The sequence below is a fragment of the Bos javanicus genome, chromosome 7 (genome assembly GCF_032452875.1).
Source record: "Bos javanicus breed banteng chromosome 7, ARS-OSU_banteng_1.0, whole genome shotgun sequence".
NCBI lineage: Eukaryota > Metazoa > Chordata > Mammalia > Artiodactyla > Bovidae > Bos > Bos javanicus.
This window is the reverse complement of record NC_083874.1, coordinates 51,053,757-51,076,000: the sequence shown is the minus strand read 5'-3', so window position 1 is coordinate 51,076,000 and position 22,244 is coordinate 51,053,757. Positions and strand designations below refer to the sequence as shown.

Genomic DNA, 22,244 nt, shown 5'->3' with positions numbered 1-22,244 from the left:
CCCTTCTCTGACCCCACTTTGACCCCAGACCACCAACATCCAGTCAAGACTTGGGAGCGTACCCTAACAGCTGAAGCCTGCTTCCACTTCTCACAATACCCAGACTCCATCTGGAGTGGAAGAGTGAGAGCCTATGAAAGGAAATCGTGTTAGTTGCTTCAGTCATGTCCGATTCTTTGCAACCCCATGGACTATAGCCTGCCAGGCTCCTCTGTCCATGGGATTTCCCAGACAAGAATACTGGAGTGGGTTGCCATTTCCTTCTCCAGGGGATCCTCCCAACCCAGAGATTGAACCCAGGTCTCCTGCATTGCAGACAGATTCTTTACCTCTGAACCACTTGAAAGAAAGAAGCAGAGGAAAAAGAGCAAAACTGTCTGAATCGCTCTACCAGGCGCCTCTGACCCAGACTGCCAGGCTCAGGAATTGTTGGAAAGGCAACTGCAGGTATGTGATTGTTGAGTTTCAGAGTAATTACTTATGCTCCCCTTACTTCCAGAAAAGGTTTAGACAGCAAGAGACATAGAAACAAGTATTTAGAGAATGATTAAAGAACCCCGTAATGAAATGAAATTGGAGAAGAAAGAAATAATTGTCCTCAAAATGCTGAATAGGGGATAATTGCTGTAATTGAGCATCAAAGCTTAACTGTGAGCTTCCTGGCGGTGGATGCAAAAAGGGAACATATGAATTCTACACTTGCATTGTCTCATAAAAGGAAGTACTTCTACCAGATACCAGATGAGCCAAACTTTCTAACACTGAGCTACAAGAGAATTTATTGTACTTCATTCAGGCACTGGCCAGGGGCCTTATATGTAGTAATATCTAGAACAGTGCTTTTATAAAGGATACAGATATTCATATTCCATGTGAATATGTCTTATGTTAGTGGTTCTCAACCCTTTCTGAATCAGTATTTCCTTTTTTATTACAAATATATTAACAACCCTTTAATATTCTGAAATGAAGTTAACAATAATATCCTATCTGCACACTTTTCTCTTTAAAGAAAGTCAATATCCAGGACATCTCTGGCGGTCCAGCAGCTATAACTTCACACTCTCAATGCAGGTTGTATGGGTTCCATCCCTTGTTGAGGGACTAAGATCCCACGTGGTGTGCCACGTGGTGTGCTCTAAGCATTAAAATATATACGTGTGCGTATGTATATATGTGTGTATATATATATATAGTCAATACCCTAATTAATATAAAAGTGATTAAAAATATGATATTTGAATATCAAATGCTTGGCCACAACTACTCTAGAAATCTCAATGAAGTAGCCCATTACTTGCACCTACACAGACTTGTCTTGAATGTGACAACTACAAATATAAATATAGGTTTTTTGTTCAGCAACTCAAATACCACCAACATTAATAATTCACGCTTAATTCCATTCCTGGAAAACAGTGCAAAAACCATTTTTGTGTTTTTAAAAAATATTTACTTATTTATTTGGCCTTGCTGCAGGTCCTAGCTGCAAGATGGATCTTCAGTTGCAGCGTGTGACCTCTTAGCTGCAGAAGTTCTCCAACCAGGGATCAGACCCAAGCCTCTTGCATTGGGAGCACAGAGTTCCAGCCACAACACTACCAGGGAAGTCCCTCTTTTTGTGTTTCTGTGTGAATTAGGGATGAACCTAGGTTCAAGTAATTGTAATCAAGAGTTTTACCCATATGAGTATCTGGTGAGACACTCAACAGCAGTGTGGAATGTGCGGCAATTTTTTCCCTCATAAATTGCTTATTGACACATCTGTCCAAGTCACCTTTACAAACAACCCATCAAGAATCTTAAATGTCATTGAAGCATCCTCCAATTCCCAGGGGCAATTCTTTTTTTTCCATCTCCCAAACTCCTTTTATTAGAAAACTACTGGAGAATGTCGTCTACCAAAAAACAGAGGTTTGGATCGAATACATACAGATATGGGGGTCCGGGGTTCAGAAGATCCAACGCAAGGCAGAATCAGAAGGAATCCTGAGGGTGACAGTAACGGGGAACCAGGCTAAGACAACACTGAACCCACATTGTTAGAGAACTTTAGGAGTGATTTCTTCAAGAAGACAAACTTAACATAACCCTCAATGAACTTGAAGATTTTGAAAAGAGATTTACATAACTGAGGAAGTGTTTGGATTTGAATTACTACTAAGTACATAGAAAATTAACCCAATATAAAAATGCCAGAAAATCATTTCACTCCAGGGAAAACAAAATGCACTGGAAAAGACAAAGTAACCATAGTATACTATAAGATTTACCTATGAATAGATACCACATTGCTGTTGTTTAGTCCCCATAAATCGTGTCCAGCTCTTTGCAACCCCATGAACTGTAGAGAGTCACCAGGCCCCCCTGTCTGTGGGATTTCCCAGGCAAGAATACTGGAATGGGTTGCCATTTCCTTCTCCACAACAGGCAGTTCTTAATAGTGTGAGCCCAACAGCTTTCCCTCACAAATAAATGCCTGCTGCTGCTGCTGCTGCTTCGAAGTCGCTTCAGTCGTGTCCAACTCTGTGCGACCCCATAGTCGGCAGCCCATCAGGCTCCCCTGTCCCTGGGATTCTCCAGGCAAGAACACTGGAGTGGGTTGCCATTTTCTTCTCCAATGCTTGAAAGTAAAAAGTGAAAGTGAAGTCGCTCAGTTGTGTCCGACTCTTAGCGACCCCATGGACTGCAGCCCACCAGGCTTCTCTGTCTGGGTTCCTCAATTGGTGACAATGAAAACTTTCCCACAGATTTCTAAAATGTTCCTTAAGACTTAGTACCTCTTCCTTTGTGAATCATTGTCTTAGATCAATCCTAAGTTATAAAAAAGAACAAATGGAACTTCCTTGGTGGTCCAGTGGTTAGGACTCTGTGCTTCCACTTCAGGGGGCATGGGCCTGATCCCTGGTTGGGGAACTAAGATCCTGCAAGCCACTAGGCACAGCCCCCAAAATAAAATAAAATAATAAAAAGGCAAATGGATGTTGTTAAATTGCAGCTCTCTGTGACCAAATTTCTTTCCTTTTTTTTCTTTAATTATTTATTTATTTTTGGCTGTGCTGGGTCTTCATTGCCACAGGGGCTTTCCTCTGGATGTAGCGAGCAAGGGCTACTCTGTAGTTTCAGTGCTCAGGTTTCTCACTGCTGTGGTTTCCCTTGTTGCGGAGCATGGGCTTTACGGCACACGGGCTTCAGTAGTGATGGCTCACAAGTTCTAGAGCACAGGCTCAATAGTTGTGGCGCATGGACTTAGTTGCTCCCAAGGCATGGGAATTTCCTGGATCAGAGATCAGAACCCATGTCCCCTGCATTGACAGGTAGATTCTTTACTACTGAGCCACTAGGGAAGCCCCGACCACATTTCTAAGGGGAATGAAACTTACACATTCCTGGTACAGGATGTGATGTGATCTTGTTCCAAGACTGAGCTCTGGAGATGTTAATAGTAGTTCTGGCCTATTCATATAGTGCTTTCCCTTTTGCCAAGCACTTTCAGAGATGCTATCTCCTTCAATTGTCAAGAGCCCCCTAAGAAGATTGTTATTCTCTCCCCATCAGAAGACAAAGTTGAGGCACAGAGAGAAAGGTTATCACATAGAAAGTTTATCACATCTTGTAGATCAGGCACTGTAGATCGTCATAGAATTGTCTTGGCAAGCCTTTTCACAGCAACATGACTGCAAACAGTTCACGATGGACATCACTGGCCAGTGCCTGAATACAGAACAATTGTTTCAAAGTTTCATTTTACACAGAGGAACCTGAAGCTTGAGGAGGGAGGCAGGTTGTGTGATGCACAAGAATCACGTAGCCGTCTATGCTAGGGGATGACTGAAGGGGTAAAGTCCTGGGACTGGAAATTTAAATCTCTTGAAGTCACAGAAATGGGCCCAGAAATGGAGGAGGATGGCCTGGAATCCAGGCCTTCGCCAAGCACATCATAAATCCCTTTCCTCCACATCTTCTGTGGATGACATGGGTTCCAGACATCCTCTAACCTCCCCCTCCATCCATCCCTACTTTCACCCTATTCAAAGGATCTTGACTCCAGGCAATCAGACAGCAGAGCCTCTCCACCCCCTGGGTATGCATGAAGCATTATCTGGCACTTCCTCCAGGGGCCCCCAGTCAGCATAGGAGGTGCAAGGGGACTTCAAAGGGTAGACCTGAGTTCAAATCCAGCTGCACCCCCAAAACTGCTGGATCAACGGGCTCTGATGGGGAAAGAGATATGGATGAGAGAAATCATACTGGGATAGGAGCAATGACCCCTTACCCTGAGTTTCCAAATTTGGGTAACTGGGCCCATGGCCACCTGGTGATAGAAGTATCTTCCATGGAGGAACCCCTCCCTTAGCAGTCTCCCCAGCCAGCTGAGCTCTGGGTCCACTTAGCACTCACTTCTCCGGGTCAGAATAGAAGGAGAAGGCAGCTGTATCCCTTCCCCATGGGACACATGTTGTGAGTCAGGACTGCTTTCTTGGGTGGAGGTTTCTGAAACTCTGAGTGGCCTTGCAGAGCCACTGTCTCATTGGTAATTATGGCCATCTCCCAGCAGAGAGGGACCACTTCAACTGAGGATGACTGGTCCAGGTTAAAGCAGCACCTTACTAAACTCCCACTGGAAGGAAGGGAGGGAAGAATGAAGGAAGAAAGGAAGGAAGTGGGGAAGGAATAAAGAGGAAGAAAGCAAATCTGCTCTTAACTGCAGCTGTCACCAAGTCAGCACCTACAATGGGCCAGGCATCATATTCTATGATTATTGCCCCCATTTTGCAGATGAACAAACTATAGATAAGAGAAATTGACTAACATGTCCAAAGTTAGAAAGCTAGAAAAATAGCAGAACCCAAATTTGAACCCATGACAGTCTGGCTCCCGAGAGTGTACCCATTTCGTTAACTGCCCTGATGCTCTTACCTAGGCCTCCTTCCAGTCTGTGAGGCAGAGATTCTTACCACCTCCCCCAGGACAGATGGAGCACTGAGCCTCAGTGAAGCTGAGGACGTTACTGTCTGTAGAGGCAGAGGGAGGGCGGCCATCGTCTCATGTGTTTGTTCAGAGTAGCGCTGAACCTTAAGAGCACAGGCCCAGAAGAAAGAGAGGAATTCTAATTGAGTCTGAGATTCTTGATAACTGGGTGGCATTGGGCTGTTACTCACCTGTTTTTAGCTTTACCCCTTTAAAATAGGGAGGAGTATCTAGTCTTAGGGCAGTTGTGAAGATCATGCAAGATTATGAGCACATGGGAAGTGTCATTGCTTAAAGCTCGACCGTCTCTGCCTCAGAGGTTCAGATTTTGCTCAGATGCTTAATTCGTTACCCTAGTTAATTATGTAGACCAGTGCTTTAAATCCTGGTTGATGTCAAACTTACATGCTCAAAATGTAAATGTTTGGGCCCTACCCCAGGAAGTTTTGAATTAGGAGGACTGGGATGAGGCTTGGACCTCTTTATCTTAAATAAATTCTCAGGTAATTCTGATGCACAGTCAGGTGTGGGAGCACAATTGACCTGCATAGACATCTCAGCCACATTTGGAGAAGGGACTCAGGTGGGTCCCTTCATGTCCCCTTCTCCCCTTTCTTGTCACCACCAGCACCTCCTCCCCACTGGCTTGAAAGTGCTCTTCCCAAATGTAGGTCTGTGTGGCCTAGCAGAGAGTCAGTGACACTCAGGGTCCCATGAAGCCTGCCTTTCCAGAGGCCTGGGAAGCCAGCACAGAGCTGGGAAGCAGGATGCCAGGGTTTCTCCTGTGGATTTGCCCCCTTGGGACTCACTGGTGGCCCAGGGCCAGCAGGTTTCCAAGCCTCAGTTGCCCATTGTCCATCACTAGATAGTTAGGGAAAGCAGAGTGGCCTGTCTGCTTCCTCAGGAGTGTGTCCTTGGTGCTTGAACGCCAGAGAGCATGAGGAGGCCTGGGTGGAGAAAGGGGAGGAGGTGAAAGAATCCTTTATAACTGTGCTTTCCCACTGACATCGCCTTTGATGCTCACAGAGATAGGGAATAAAAACCAGCATCTGCCTGGGGCTTGGGGGCTTCCCTGGTGGCTCAGTGATAAAGAATTTGCCTGCCAATGCAGGAGAGGACCCCTGGAGAAGGAAATGGAAACCTACTCCAGTATTCTTACCTGGACAGAGGAGTATCATGGTGGACTACAGTTCAAAGGCTTTCAAAGAGAGTCAGACATGACTTAGCAAATAAACAATAACAACAACCTGGGGCCTATAACATCCTCTGTTATCTGTCCTTGGTCTTTGCTTTAATGTTATCTAACCCTCCCTCCTTTCTGGCCTTCTTGCTGTTCCCTGAGTGCTCCAGGCTTGTTTCCACCTCAAAGTCTTTGCCCGAGTTGCTCTGCTTAGAATACTTCAGCAGTGGATCATCACAAAGCTGGTTCCTTCTGTTATTCAAGCATCAGCTTCCAGGTCACAGGCTCAGAAAGACCTTTGCTAATCAGTCACCAAATCTAAAGTGTTGTTCCGAGCACTGGGACATAGCATCCTAGAGTATACCATTAAAATTTAACTTTCATCTTAGTATTTGTCATCATAGGATCTATTTTCCTTTTTAATTTATTTAATGTGTTGCCTGTCTCCCCCTACTGTAGAATGTGAGCTCCATAATAGCACATCCTTGGCTGTCTTGTTTTTTGCTGTCTCTTAGTGCCTGAAAAGTGTTCGGTTATTGTGGAATAAATGAGTTAATGATACTGCCCCAGAATGAATTGTGATTCCTTTTTCTATTTTTTAAATATTTTTAATTTATTTTTGGCTCTGCTGGGTTCGTTGTTGTGCAGACTTCTTACTGCGGGCTTCTCTTGTTGAGGAGCACAGGCTCTATGCACCCAGACTTCAGTAGTTGCAACTCCCAGGCTCTAGAGCATAGGCTCAAGAGTTGTGGCTCTTGGGCTTAGTTGCTTTGTGGCACGTGGGATCTTCCTGAACCAGGGATTGAACCCGCATCTCCTGCGTTGGCAGGCAGATTCTTTACCACTGAGTCACCAGGGAAGCCCCTCCTTTTTCTATTTTTGAAAATTAATTTATTTATTGGCTGAGCTGGATCTTTGCTGTGCGTGGGCTTTCTCTGATTGTGATGAGTGGAGGCTACTCTCTTGTTGCATAGCATAGGCTCTAGCCGCAAGCTTCAGTAGTTGGGGCTCGTGGGCTCAATAATTGTGGCACACAGGCTTAGTTGCTCTGCAACATGTGGGATCTTCTGGGACCAGGGACCGAACTTGTGTCCCTTGCGTTGGCAGGTGGATTCTTAACCACTGGACCACCAGGTAAGTCCGTGATTTCTTTTTCAGATTAGAGGACACTCAAAGTTCTGAGAGAAGTGACTGTCCCCAAACCATTCCAGGCCTTTTGAATTCTTTCTCCAGGTCCTTCCTGTAAAAAGTGAATGACATACAAACGTAGCTGGGGTGAGGCTCACAGGTGTGATGAAAACTTGGAGTTGCCCCGTGAATGGGCTACGACTGATGTGAGGGTGAGAGGGCGGAAGGAAAGAGCCTGTGAGAGGCAGGCTGAGACAGGAGAGCAGGGTGTGGCCCTGGCAGGGGCCGGGGGAGGGGTGACCTGGCTGCGTGTCAGGAAGTGTTCCCCCCACCTTCCCCTGGGGAGAGCCCTAACCCTGAGGCAGTTTTGTTGTGGGGAAGCAGGTTGTCAGGCAGCTGTTGAAGGAGAACAAAGGTGTGGCCTGGGTGGTGACTGTCTACTGAGGTCCTAGGCCCGATACTGATCACCCAAAGGAGCAATCCCACAGTGGCACTTGGCCAAATAGGCGATAGGTAAGCTTCCTCCTAAAACCAGCCCAACCACACATGAAGCCTCAGACCTGTGGGGAAGGGAGAGAAAAGAAGTCTCTAAGGAAATGGAATGGTCAATGTAGAATGCTTAGTAATAATAATGATAATAATATGGCACATTTACTAGAACATGTCTGTTCCCTTGATCAATCTTCAAGAAGCTCTCTATAAAGTAGGCATTACTATTTTTGTTATTCCCATTTGAGAGACGTGGAAACTGAGACTCAGTGAGATTAAACATCTTGTCCAAGGTCACACAGTAAGAAGCCAAGTCAGGATTCCAGCTTAGGTCTATAGTGATTCCAGGGCACTGTGGAAACCTAAACCTGGGGGTAGTTGCTAGGGGCAAGTTAAGAAGCCAGAGCCCCATGGACTCCTGCAGAATTATGGATGGGGAGGGAGAGTGGAACAGGCTGTGTATAAATAGCAGGCCTGTTTTTATCCCTACACATGGGCTGAAGCAGGCAAGCAGCTCTATCTGGCACAATTTGAGGGCTCTGAATGCCAACCCAGCCTTGTGTCATACAACTCCCGCCCCAGCATGTCCCTGGGAGCTGAAATGCCTACTGAGAGTTATTTCTTTGGGTCAGGACATTGACTCCAGAGGATTTCTGTAAAAATACATAGATTGTTAGAGAAACACATCAATCTCCTGGCACCTGTTGAAGGTGGCAACCTAGGCCAGCCAGCTGGGTCCTGTGGGAGGGGGCTCAGCTTTTCTGTTGAAGAAGATGGCGTTCAAAGACAAAGAAAAGTATGAGGCTTGTTTCACAGCCTGTGTTTCTTCAATCCCAGAAGCCTGGGAATTATAATCCAGAGTTCAAAAATCCTAATGGAGACTATGTCATCTGGGACAAAGATGGAAAGAAGCCACTCCAGTGGATGGAAGAATACTAACTTCCTTTGCTTTTGCTGGGTTGATACCAGATGCCTGCAGCTGCACTTGCTGGCATTCATGTGTTTAATTTTTAAATTATAAATGAATTAATTATTATTTACTCCTTGATTTGTGGGTAGGCAAAGAAGCAGGTTTCTGAAACTCAGAAGAAGACATGGGCGGAGATCTCTGGTTTAGAGCACGGATAACCGAAGAGACCAGGCCTGGAAGAGAAGAAAGAACGAGGGGTGTCCAAGGGCGAAGCGCAGCTCAGCGGTCACAAGGTTGCAGCGGCGGACCAGCATTTGGGGAAAGGTAGGAACTGGTCCCCGCCACCTGCCGGTCAGCAGCCCTACCCACAGTCAGGCCGCGGCTGCACTGGCCTAGTCCCAAAATATGTGAGCGCCGCCCCTTTCTCCCGCCCCCTTTCCCCGCCGCGCCCGCGGGGTCGGGAGCTGAGCGGTCGGCGCCTGGAGCCCGGCCGGCATCCCAGAGCGGGAGGCGGGAGGGGGCCGCGGGGGGCGGGGCGGAGCCTCGGCGCCTCCCGGAGCCTTATTCCAGGCTGCACGCCGAGGAGTGCTCAGTCGACCCAGGGAGCTGCGCGCGGCAAGCAGCTGGCTCTCTTGCTTGAGGCACTAGGGCTCGGGCGGTCGGACAGACGGAGTGAATAGAGAGACGCCCAGCGGCCGCGAGCTCCGCGCAAATCCCAGGCAGGCTTGCACCCAGAGGCCGGCAGCCGACCGTGCCCGCCGGGATCTCCAGAGCTTCTCCCGCCCGTCTCCCGTGCCAGCGTCCGGTGGTCGCCGCCCCCCAAAGTGATTGCTGCCTCGCCTCCGCCGAGTCCGGGACCATGAAGCTGCTGCCGTCGGTGGTGCTGAAGCTCTTTCTTGCTGCAGGTAAGCGGGCTGCCGCCGCTCCCGGAGGTCTGGGGGGATGGGGACTCTGCTGGGGGCACGGGGGAAGATCGCTGCAGCGTCCCCGGCGCGAGCCACTTGGTGGGGCCCGTGCTCCCTGGCTTGCGGGAGCCGGCCGCGGTGCATGGCGACTGGGGTCTGGGCTGGGGGTCTGAGGCGGCCTCGCCCCTTACCCGCAGTGCTTTCGGCGTTGGTGACTGGCGAGAGCCTGGAGCGGCTTCGGAGAGGCCTGGCTGCTGGAACCAGCAATCTGGACACCCCTACTCAATCTACGGACCAGCTGCTGCCCGCGGGAGGTGGCCAAGGCCGGGAAGTCCTGGACTTGGAAGAGGCAAACCTGGACCTTTTCAGAGGTGCGTGTGGGGGCTGCCCATCTTCGGACCCTGGTGGTCAGTTGAAGTATCATAGGATCTGGCATTTATGCCGATTGGGCACAGTTGTGGTTTGGAGCTTTTCAAGAGAGGACTTCAAGGAAAAGCCTCTTGGCCTGACAAGCTCCCTGGGGGATCCTAGAACGTAGGTCCTGTTATCTTTTTTGTCCTCGGGTCTCACATGCCACATTGCTGCCCGTCTGCATACTTGGGGGCAAATTGAGACAGGCAAGGTGCTTGGGTTTTGTGTGTTCTTCTCTGAGGTAAGCTAGGTGACAGGAACAAGGACTGGTTGAGATGCTTTCCCTAGAGTTTCTATATAAAAATGTGCACAAGATCTAATTTCCACATTAATTGACTATTATGTATAAAATCACAGATGTGGAGGTGCTAGGCACATACCAGGTGTGCAGGATTAGTCTCCTGCATCCACCTGTCTCCAGGTTGGGGAAACAGTGGGGAATGAGGAACACTTGGTCCTGCCAGGTGAGGCCGGCACCTCTTGGGGAGGCTGTGAATGGCGAGCACTGGGACCCTAGAGAGCTGTTTTGATATGCTGGGTGTCCACAAATCCTTCACAAGCCTGGATACTTCCTGACCACTTGGAGGCCCTGAGAGGGGCTCCAGAGGAGGAAGGGCCAGGTGGGATCCTTCAACCAGCAAAGGTGCTGTGGCCAAGTACATACAAGTGCAGGGCAGAGTCCAGAGCCTCCAGTATCGCCTGTTTCCCTGCCCCCAGTCACCTGCAGAGATTCTTGAGGGTGGAGCAGGGACTGAGCCCTGGAGCCCCGGAATGACTATATTTGGTTGGAAAGATACCCACCTGTTCTAACTCTGCCTGCTTCTCTGCCACTCTTCTTCTTCCTTACCCAGGGATTACCTTAGGTGCTGTCCACTCCAAAGCTGAGGCTGGGCTCTCACCTTCCATCCTTTCACAGTAGCCCTCCAGGGGGCGGGGATCACCCCTGGCCTGAACAACCTGGATTCTCCTGGCCCTCTCCTAGGAAGGGCAGAGCTGGGCTGTGACTCACTCTCCACCCACACAGCTGCTCCTCATACCTCACAGACCTGACTCACTGCTCCCTCTCCCCAGCAGGAGCCTGACTGTCACCCTGTCACTCTCTCCCTCCCTTTTCTGATTGGCTCGTTTCTCCTGCCTCAGTTTCACCACAACTGTGGTCACTAATTTCCTCTGAGCATCTGCTTCTTCTGAGTTCTGAAGGGGCCTGGGTCTGCACGGTAGGAACAGGGGACTATGGGACTATTGGCACCTGTCTCTTCTCTTTTCTCAGGTTTGCTGGGCAAAGACTATTTTTCAAGTCTAGGGATCCTGTCACCTGAAATAAGTAACTGTTACCATTTACTAAGTGTCTTCTGTGTTCTAGTCACTTAACATGTTATTGTGAATTAATTAATCCTGCTGCAACCCTCTGAAATAGGAACGCCTGTTCACTTTTTACCAAGAACCTCAGGGTTCAGAGAGATTAAGGGACTTGCCCAGGATCACATGGCTGTAATTCGAGCACCATTCTGCTGACTTCAGAGCCCATTCATTGTCTGGTTCCTGGCTCAGCATCCCAAGTGCTCTGGGCTTGTCTGGAGGAGGACACTGCTGGGGTGTATGAGGCAGCTTAGTGTGTTGGGGAAGAGCACTGGATATGGAGTCCAGAGACCACATTTCAGATCCCAACCTGCATGACCTTGGTCAAGTCAGTACCTTTTGGGACCTCAGGTTTTTCATCTGAAAATGGAAAGCCATATATTTTGAAGTAAATTCTACTTTCAGAATCCTAAGCCTTCAATCTAATAATGTATGATGCTCACCCTTCTGCCAGACATGTGCCTATAGCCATAGACAGCAGGCACCTTTTCTTCTGCTGGGACAGGGAAGGGAAGACTGGCGTCAGACCCCTGGGCTGATGGGCATAGCCCAAGGTCAGTCCCAGCTGGATGTCTGTGTGAGATTGTTTTTCTCCTTTGAAGCATGGAAAGAATGGAGAGAGCCATCATTGTTCTAGTTCCTTTTGATAGTTCTTTGCTCTCCGTCTTTCTGCCTCTTGGGCACCCCATCCTAGAAAGCAATAAACAGGACATCTGGGGATAAATGTAAATGGGCCTTCGAGAAGTAGTGAACTGCAAAGAGCACCGAGCAGGGTAAATATTTTGCTTGATGTCAAAAAAGCAAGGCTCTTTGAAATTAGCACAATATTATAAATCAATTATAGATCAATAATATTTTTTAAAATTAAAATTAAAAAAAATTTTTTTAAGTTAAGAAGCAAGTGTCTGACCAAGGATGGCCTGCTTGCTGTCCCTGAGCTGGGTTCTGGTCTGGGCTTATGGTACCCTGGTGCTACAGGGTACCCCAGAGGGTACCGCCTGGGCATTATTATTATTTTAGAAACCTCTTTCCTCTAAAATACCCTCCAAGTGCCTTCTCCAGAAGCAGTTTTTATCTCTGACACTGTCTTCCTGTAAGTGGGTCACTGAGTGCAACATCAGGAAATGAGGCTGATTTAAGGCCAAAATAGAACCAAGTGGGTATGGGGGAGTAGGAGCTGAGTATAGACAGGGGTAGGAGTGAGGTCGGTAGAATTGCCCAATCAGCTGCAATTACTCTACTGAAGCTAGCATTCTTAGAATGAGATTCTTAAAATGAGGTTGTGAAATACCTTCGTTGGGACCCCCCACCAGCCTCTACTTCCTCTACCACTTTTGGGTGGTCTGCCCAGACTGACTTTAGGTAGAATCAAAGTGTCCTTCCAAACACTGTGCTGTTCTGATTTTTTTTTTCCCTTGAGGGAGTCAAAGACTTAACAGGGTACTTTTCTACTGCAGCTGCTTTCTCCTCCAAGCCACAAGCTCTGGCCACACCAAGCAAGGAGGAGCGTGGGAAAAGAAAGAAGAAAGGCAAGGGGTTAGGGAAGAAGAGAAACCCATGTCTTCGGAGATACAAGGACTTCTGCATCCACGGAGAATGCAAATACGTGAAGGAGCTCCGGGTTCCAACCTGCATGTAAGTGTCCCTTCCCTGTGGCTGTTATCAGCTCAGTCTGTCAGCCTAGTGGCTGTTCTTCCATTATCACTGTTCCTTGAATTCATAAATCCACTCAGTTTCTTCTCACCCTCTGGGAGGAAGTTGGGAGGAGGGGAAATATTTTTAGTCAGCGGAAGGGGCTCCCCCCAACATAGGATGCAATTTCCTGTGGCGTGGGTTTGTGACGCTCTTTCATCTTTGGGGGCATTTCCTGCTTGTTCAGAAATGAGCATGTGACTAGGAGAGCTGACACCTGAAGGCAGGTTCTTCATCTCTGCCTCATGCTCTACTCCAGATGGGAGAAGCAAGTAGGAAACACGGCAGAGTGGGGCTCCTGGGCGGAGTGCAGCTCCCGTGGCCTCCTTTCCTAAGTCCTGCAGGCAGGTACGAGGTGCCTTTGGACGTGTGCTGTGCAGGTGTGCTCAGACAAATGTGCATGTGAGTGAGCAGATGTGGGTTAATTGTAAGGCATGGCAGGATTGTACAGAAAGCAATCATTGTGGGAGCAGGGAGAAACCCTTCTTCCTCACCCCAGCGAGGGCCAGGATGTGGGGGACGTGGTGGGTATTGACCTTTGGCCATGGGGGTGGGAGAACACTTCCTTTGTGCAGGATTAACGGAAAATAGAACCCATCTCAGTAGGCATCAGCCCCCGGTCAGACGGCACCACCCCTTCCCTGGGCAGGGGTGTGGGTGGAGGGGCCATGGGTTCCCCAGCTACTTTGCTAGGCTGAGCCCAGCAAACGGCTGCCTTGGCAGTCCCTCAGGGATGACGACACTGCCATGCTCTGTGGCAGGCATAATGTCACCACTGTACCCAAGACCCACACCCACATCAGGCTGCAATCATGCTCTCTCTTCTTTCGGGCTGGAGTTTCTATGGGGAGGCAGCCTCTGTGACCTGGGAGACTCTGGGCAGATCAGGAAACTACTGTGTGCACACTGCCTCCCAGCGTGGCAGGAAGGCTTGGCTGCCTGGCACTTCTGCTTCTGTGATTGGTACAGATCCTTTGATTTTTTTTTTTTTTTTTTAAAGCTTCCTTTTGCCATCTGGTCTCATATAGCAGAGTTGCCCTGTATTTGGCAGTAGGATCCATCACCCCTCTCCATGTCCACAGTCACTTGTGGGTCGTCTCCTTTAATATCTGTATCAGGAACTTGGTGTTGGATGGGGGTGCTTAAGAGTAACCTAAACAGTTCCCATATTATTCTCCCAGAGGTCTGGGGACAGGGCAGGGAATGTTTGTCTTAAATTTGTAAAATGGCCTCATTAACACAGGGTGGAGGCAGTCACTCTGAGGGTTGTCAAGATGGATTCAGGCCAGGAATCTGTCTGGGCTGAACTGGCCAGGGCACTGGTGGGTGGACTTCCATTGCTCAGCTGAGAACCCTTGTAAGGCTGCTCTCCTGCACACCTGGGCTCGACCGACCACCTAAGCCCAAAGAACCTAGGTAATGGTGTCCAGGGCCAAGGTGCCCCTAGGGATGGTGATGAAGACTGTGATGATGCCTTCTCTCCTTTTTCCTGGAGCTTAACAGTTTATATTTAATATGAATTGAGCCCAACAGGTATATGTTGACTACCCACTTGGTGCCAGTTATTCTAGGGGATGGGAAAATATAGCCCTGTATTCTCAAAAACACTCTGCTGGTTAGGCAGGGCTTACTGTCTCTACTTGAAAGATAAGGAAACTGGAGCCCGGAAGTAGGAAATGATTTGGTTTGAGATCAGCAGCTAAATAAAGTGGGTGGAAATAGGACAGGCACTCAGGTGCCTAACTTCCAGTCCAACATGCTTTTCATGCCCCCAGGCTGCACTAGGTGTTGGCTTGCTTCCTTCTTCCCCGTCTGTTCTTACAGAGTTGGAGCACAGTTTTATAGAGAGCAGCTATTATACTAGAGGTCTCTTAAGGCTTTTACTAGTTGAAGAACATGTTGAAGTCTGATGTGACTACTTTGTCTGCTTCCAAGGCAAGATTTTCAAGGGGCTGGATTCTGTGTCTGGTTTTTCTGCCTCCTGCCTCCAGCCCTTGGTACTCAGGGCAGCAGACAGCAAAAAGACATAGAGCTCCTGGTTTGGGAGAATGTGACATCTGGGCACCTAAATCTGGGGCCCTTTGTGGCTCCTTCTAGCCTCCAGACCCAGCAACCGCCAGCCAGGGTGTGTCCAGGCTGCCGTGGTAAGCTTGAGGCTGGCCAGCTTCCTAAACCAGCCCTCCACAGCCATCATCCACAGGAAAACCCTTTTGTGTCACCAGCCAAAAGTTACCCTCAAAGAGCAGTTTCCTGGGGCTCCTGACGAGCTGCTGACCCAGAAATTGACTGCAAAATTTCCTGTGGCTGGAGGAAGCCTAGGGACAGTTAGCCTGAGGAGGACTCAGGGCTGAAAGAGGGCTGAAAGAGGCCTCGCTGCCCAGTTGCCAAGAAGCAATAGCGAGCCCCCCTCCCCTTGACTCTGACTCTGGTACCCCTTTCCTAAGGATATGGGCAGTATCCTCTGGAATCTGATTAACTCCCACACAAGTGGGATTTGGCCTTTATTCAGTGCTTTTATCCATATTATCTCATTTGATCTTCATAAAGCTCTAGTGAGGTAGGCACTTATTATTCCTGTCTTTCACATGAGAAAATCAAAGCTTGGAAACGTGACCCTCCCTTGCTCCAGATCACCTGGCTAGAAATAGTAGCAGAGCCAGTCTGGAACTCATATATGCAGAGTCCCCTCTGCCAAATGGTGCCCCTCCACCTCCTGGGATAGGCATGGAGAAATCCAACTTGGAAGATGTCTCTGGACTCTAGAGGGTTCTGTTATAATACACGTTCTGAAACAGGCCACAGACTTGGGTAGGAGGAACACGTCCCAGTTTGATGGGTCGCCGGCTCTGGGCAAGAGACACGATCTTGTCACCACCCTGGGATGCTTGGAATGCCCCTTCCCTGGGGGAGCCAGGAGTTGTCTACAAAGGGAGGAGGAGGTGGGTAATATTAGGATGTTTACATTATTATCCTTTTGACTCAGGGTGGCGGAGGGGGTGGAGGGATTATGTAACTGAATTGCGGGACTCTGAGACCAAGCTTTATTTCTATCATCTGAGTAAGTACCTGTGGGGTTTGAATGATGGGCTTGAAGTGAAAAACAGACTCAACTTCAGCTCCCCTCCCCCCAGGAAAGCACAGTCTCTGAAGTCAGCCAGATTACTGGGTTGAATCCTTACTCGACTCTACCACTTACACGCTGTGTAGTCTTCGGCAGGTTATCTAACAGAAGTCCAACCTCTGTCCCTTCATCTTTAAAATGGAGATAGTAACTCCTACTTCAGAGGGATATTTTTAAGAAGAAGTGATCCTTGTAAAGCCATTAGCACAGTACTTGGCTCATAGTAAACCTATAATGTGTGCTATTAATTATTATTTATTTATCATTCAAGATACTAATAATTAAGAAATCAGAGTCAGACAACCCCCAAAAATCCATCAAGCCCATCAGATATGTGTTTCCTTGGGGTAACAGTGTTCAGAATGGAAAGAATTATGAATTTGGAATTTGGCCCTTCTGCTCTCTAGTTTTGAAACATTTGGCAAATTCTTTACTCTCCTCTGACCTTAATCTTAGTCTTTCAATATGTAAAAGAGGCTATCGCTGCCTACCAGGGTGTTGTCTTAGTTAAGCTAGTTGATAAGAATAGTGTCTTGTAAAGTGTGGTGCACAGGTGATGTTCCAGGGTGCTCCTGAGAGCATCCTGTATGTCCCGGCAGGAAGAGGGGTCATTGTCTTGCCCACCTGGGTCGATGGGACAGTTGTGTGGAGAGGCTGGGCACGGAACTGTGTGCTGTGCTGTGGGCCTGACCTACTTTTATCTTGCAATGAGATGGTTCTCAAAATGTGCAGGAGATGGGAGAGAAAGAGGTGCTGGGCAGGATGGCAGGGGCAGCCTGCCCCTGGGCCTGCGTCGGTCTGTTCCTTGGAACTTGCCTGCTACCCTTCCACAGGAAAAAGAGGTGCTTTGCTCTGAGGAACCAGGTGCCTCACCTTCTCCCCAGAGGATGTGCAGTTCAGAATAAAGGGCCCCCAACTTCTTGGTGCTTCCTTTTGCAGCAAATGGACTAAAGGCCATGGGCAGACAGGGCCACCACATCCCTGACTAGGCATTCGTGGATGCGAGTGAGCAGCATGCCGAGTTCAGCATCAGACAGTCTGCATCTGTGTTTCTGCCCTGCTGTGTGACCATGGGGAAAATTTCTCTGCCTTTCTGTGACATGGGCTCCTACCTACATCAAAGGATCTGTGGGCTGCTCAGATAAAGAAAGGGACGTGAATGTGCCTGATCAACAGTGGGCATTTCTCAGTCTTCCCAAGAGCTTTCAGGAAAAGTTTTGTGTTAGAAGAGGCTGTTGCCTGTGATTTCTTTCTTTTTCTTTTTGGCCATGCCCTGTTGCAAGAATCCTAGTTCCCTGACCAGGGATCAAATCTGCCTTGGAAGCACAGAGTCTTAACCATTGGACCTCCAGGGAAGCTCCTGATTTATTTCTTGAGTGAAAAAAGCCGAGGGGGTTGTTTCTGATGATCTAAAATGCGCTGGCAGGACAGCTGGGCAAGATGTTTTTCTTGCTTTGTTGCTTTGTCTTGGGATGATAGCTGGATGTTCAGAGGTCAAAGGCCAGAATTCAGCTTTCAAGTTGGGCCTTGCACCCAGGGGGAGCTGGGAGTTAAATGAAGGAAACTTGAGAAAAATGACTCCTGGCAAAGGAACAAGGCCTATTAATAGGCTGGGCAGTGGCAGAGAGGGACTGGCTGCTGGGAGCATCGGTGGGGAAGGCTGGGTTTATTTCTGGGTCAGAGTGATGAGGGGCCTCACTAGAGAGAGTGATACTGAATCCCCTCAGTTCAACCCATGTGCCTAAGTCCTCAGAACTGACTGAAACAACATCTTTACACACATGTAGTTAATCATCCACACGTGGAACCTATCTAGCCAAAACCTGCAGTCCTTTCTTTTTTCCTGCCTGGAGCAGGATTCTGGGGCCAGAAAACCAAAGGGAATGAAGAAGGGGAGGGCTTGGAGTGAAGGAGGAAGGCCACAGAGCCTTTAGAGGGGCTTCCAAAGAGCCTTGTACTAGAGAAGAATAGAGGAGCAACAGGGATCACAGAGACAGAGAGGCTGAAGCTGTGAGGAGTGGAGTTTGGCTTATGTAGGCAGCCCATCATCAGGAGTGAAACCAGACCACTAACTTTGTCTCTGCTTTGTTCTGTTTTGGACCAGCTGCCACCCAGGTTATCACGGAGAGAGGTGCCATGGGCTGAGCCTTCCGGTGAAAAATCGCTTATATACGTACGATCACACAACCATCCTGGTTGTGGTGGCTGTGGTGCTATCATCCGTCTGTCTGCTGGTCATCATGGGGCTTCTCATGTTTTGGTGAGTGTTACAGGCTGTTTCTGAAAATCACTTCTATTTCTCCTTCGTTAGGATCTTTTATCTGATGGTCACATGAGCCCTCCAAACCTCCAACCCCACCTCCTACTCCCCCTACCCTCTGCCAAATTCTGGGCTAAGAGCCTGACTGACATTCCTGGGTATGGGCCCTCCAAGAGCCTGGCTTCTTTGGTATGACGTATGTCCAGTGTCTAGAACCCAGGGCCAAAGTCACCAGGTCATAGGAGGTCCTGTTCTAGCAGGCTCTGCAGCCCTCCCATGAAGCCACATCTTCACACAGTTCTTTTTCCTGACTCTATTTTCTGTTGGCATCAGGATGTGATTTGGTCAACAGAGCATGAATGGTGCTATTGGTATATTTTTCTAAATCTGAGGCATCCGGACCTCAGGCCACACTTCTGATCCTGCTTCTGTTCTAGATCGGAGGGACCTATTAATCACTCTGTGCCCATTTATAAGCAGTGCAGCTCATCTGTTGTGAGACCTGGATCTAATTACCTGTCTTTCTAAGAGCTGTAATCTTCCAGGGATTGTAATCTCTGTTCCCCTACTTCATAAGCATGTTGTGAGGATTGTATAAATTAGATGAAAACTCTTGGCAAATTGTGACCTGCAATTAAGAGACGGGCATCCTTTGGATATGGGCATTTGGACCTTTGGGCAGAGGTCTGTTGACCCACCATGTCCTCTGGGTTTTTCCAAGTGTGAAGAGAACCACTGCGCCAGAATCTTTTAGGAGGGCCAGCTCTGGAACCCACACCCTGTTACAGCAGGCAGAACTTGCTCACAAAACTTACCTTCCTCAGGTACCACAGAAGAGGAGGTTATGACGTGGAAAATGAAGAGAAAGTGAAGTTGGGCATGACTACGTCCCACTGAGAGGAACCTGCGCTCAAGGTAATGGTCCATCCTTTGCCCCATGGTACCATCACCGCCTTTCCTGGATCTAGGAAGAGATCCAAGCATGCTGGATTCTTCTTTCTAGGCATTTTTCTCTTGACCTGGAAGTTAGGGGGCAGGCTTCCATGGAGTCAGGGACCCATTGCGGAATTATTTTCAAAAAGGTTGTCAGTGCTGCATCTCTACTTAGGGTGAAAGTTGCCAGAGAGATACCCAAGAGAGATGCCTGAGAAGACAGCTTCTCCCATCCTCTTCTCCTCTCCTTCCCACCCCTTCCCAGAAGATCTTTCCACTTCTTTTTGTTGTAGTTGTTTGTTTTTAGATTTTCCACTTCTTAAAGCTGGACCTAGGAGACTCTTAAGACCTCTTAAGCTGGATCCAGCTTTAAATACCTTCTTCTTGTACTTTAGGAATCAGCTGGGGACTGCTACCTCTGAGAAGATACAAGTTGATCACAGATTCTACAGAGGGGAAGGACTTCACAACTAGCCATGAAGATTCCTTCATCCCCAGTTGCCATCTAGATTGGGCCTCCCATAATTGCTTTGCCAAAATACCAGAGCTTTCAAGTGCCAAACAGAATATGTCCAGTGGGATCTGGGTCAGAAGAAAGCAAAAGTGAGGGACCTTCGTGTCCTGATTCTCCTGCACCAAGCCCTACTTACCCCCATATGTTTGTTTGAACACTTCTCTTCTGGATTAAAAATGCCAGTTAAATTCCATATGCTCCAGGATCTTTGACTGAAAAAACAGAAGGAGAGGAAGAAAGAAAGATTTGGGGACTGGAAGAAAGTAATAAAGATCGAGAAGCCATGTACTCAAGTCACCACCAAGGGATCTGCCATTTGGACCCTCCAGCGCTGGATTTGATGGGTTAACTGTGAAATACCATAGACCTGAGAACTCTGAATTTTGGGACTTCTACCCAGATGGAAAAATAACAACTATTTTTGTTTGTTTGTTTGTAAAATGCCTCTTAAATTATATATTTATTTTATTCTATGTATGTTAATTTATTTAGTTTTTAACAATCTAACAATTTTTCAAGTGCCTAGACTGTTACTTTGGCAATTTCCTGGCCCTCCACCCCACATCCCCCACCATCTGGCTCAACATTAGACTCTTCTGCTGCAAACATGAGATGGCTCTGTGACCCATCTGTAGTCATCCATTGTCTGTCCACATTTCTGAAGATCTTCCATGATCAGAGTGCCACAGGGGGAGTTCTGTATGGTCAGGATGTAGGAATTAACTTTGTCAGATCCACTCTGTGAGTTGGACTGCAGTCTTGCCTAGGCGATTGTGTCTACCGTTTGTGTTTTGAAAGCCCGCGGTGCTGATGTCAAGATGTAACAGATATCAGTGTTATCCTGTGTCCTCTCCCTGCCCAATCCCAGAAGAGGTTGGGCTTCCATGCCTCCAGCTTTCCTGGCCCCTCACTCTCTGTGGGCCCAGGTCCACAGAGTGGGAACTCACTGTCCCTTGTGTCAAGACATTTCTCTTACTCCTGCCGTTCTTCTGGTGCTACTCCATACAGGGGTCAATGCAGCAGGGGATAACCTAGAGAAGGTATTTGCAAAGAAAAAGGCTGAGGAGGAACAGGAGACATTGGAGCTGACTGTTCTTAGTAATTGATAACCTACCAATTGCTACAGAGAAGGATGGAGGTGGGGAGGGCTTTTGTGTAATCCCACCCACCTCACCCAAACTACAAAGGTATGCTGTCATGGTCCCTTCTGGAAGTTTCTGGTGCCATTTCTGAACTGTTACAAACCTGTATTTCCAAACTTGTATTTCTAAAACTGTATTTCCAAACTTGGTTCTTGTTTATACTTTGCAATTCAAATAAAGATAACCCTTACTCTGTAGTCTTCTGTGTGCTTGTTTTAACTGGGAAGTGGTTTAATGTAGGTATTTTCTAAGCCCTGACTCTCTGTTGGGCTCTACATCAAGTCTGTTTATACTATCTCAGTATCCCCAACAATCCTGTGTAGGAGCTACTGTTGTCCCATTTTTCCAGAATCAGAAACTGAGGCTTGGAAAGTCTATGTAACTTGCCTGAGGATACCTAGTTGGTAAGTGACAGAGCTGCAACTGGTAATCTGACTTTTATTATTTGTCTTAATACTTACATGATAGCATATCTGAGGCAAGAGAGAACAGACTTTCACAAAGGAAAGGTTGTAACCAAGAAAGACATCTACTCTTTCAGTCAGCAGACCTTGGCCTCAGGGCCTGACCCTACTATGCTGTCTGTGCAAGCAGGCATTGCTCCTGGTGGAAACAGGCACATTTGACTCCCCTCTCGTGCCCTACATTCCATCTATCATCCATCAGCCAATCTTGTCAGACCTATCTTTTGGATATATGCAGAGTGCAGCCACTTCTTATCACGGCCACCATCATCATCTCAGTCAAATTCGCCATCATCTCTCACCTAGACTTTTTTTTTTTAACTTTTGATTTTGTCTCACCACTTGTGGGGACCTTAGTTCCCTGACCAGGAGTTGAACCTGTGCCCTCAGCAGTGAAAGTGTGGAGTCCTAACTATTGAACCACCAGGGAATTCTCTCTTACCCAGACTCTTGTGATGTCCCCTTTCTTCCTCCTCACTCCCATATAGCCCATTTCCAACATAAAACTCAGTGATCATTTAAAACATAATCCAGATCTTGTCTGCCTTGCAGGCCTTTCCCGACCACCCTGTTACACAATAGCACATTCCTTCCCAGCCCACTCTTGCTCTCCTTGTTATTCTGCCTTATTTTTCTCCACTGCCCTCATCACCACTAACATATTCTTATTTGTTTTTGTCTATCTCTTCCTACTAGAATGCTAGCTCCATGAAGATTGGGGTGTGGACATTGCTCCAATCCCAGATTGTAAAACAGTGTAATTGA

General features: G+C 48.0%; 1 protein-coding gene across 2 annotated transcripts; it reads left to right on the top strand.

Annotated features, from left to right (window-relative positions):
* Positions 1–9,231: 9,231 nt before the first annotated feature.
* HBEGF (heparin binding EGF like growth factor) lies at positions 9,232–21,212 on the top strand. Of its 2 annotated transcripts, XM_061423662.1 has the most exons (7): positions 9,232–9,583; positions 9,781–9,954; positions 11,265–11,318; positions 12,811–12,988; positions 18,271–18,426; positions 19,251–19,341; positions 19,755–21,212. In XM_061423662.1, the coding sequence occupies exons 1-6, from the start codon at positions 9,538–9,540 to the stop codon at positions 19,321–19,323; spliced, it is 681 nt and encodes a 226-aa protein (XP_061279646.1). In that variant the 5' UTR covers positions 9,232–9,537; the 3' UTR covers positions 19,324–19,341; positions 19,755–21,212. The 2 variants fall into 2 exon arrangements, with proteins under 2 accessions (XP_061279646.1, XP_061279648.1); XM_061423664.1 differs by lacking the exon at positions 11,265–11,318 and having other exon boundaries at positions 9,236–9,583.
* The last annotated feature ends 1,032 nt before the right edge of the window (positions 21,213–22,244 follow it).

What these genes read in the sequence shown, in the direction of transcription:
- HBEGF (XM_061423662.1), top strand. Translation starts at nt 9,538, where the DNA reads ATGAAGCTGCTGCCGTCGGTGGTGCTGAAGCTCTTTCTTGCTGCAG. An exon ending in AAACCTGGACCTTTTCAGAG is followed by an intron (nt 9,955 to 11,264) that starts GTGCGTGTGGGG and finishes CTCTTTTCTCAG; the next exon opens with GTTTGCTGGGCAAAGACTAT. An exon ending in ATGGGGCTTCTCATGTTTTG is followed by an intron (nt 18,427 to 19,250) that starts GTGAGTGTTACA and finishes TACCTTCCTCAG; the next exon opens with GTACCACAGAAGAGGAGGTT.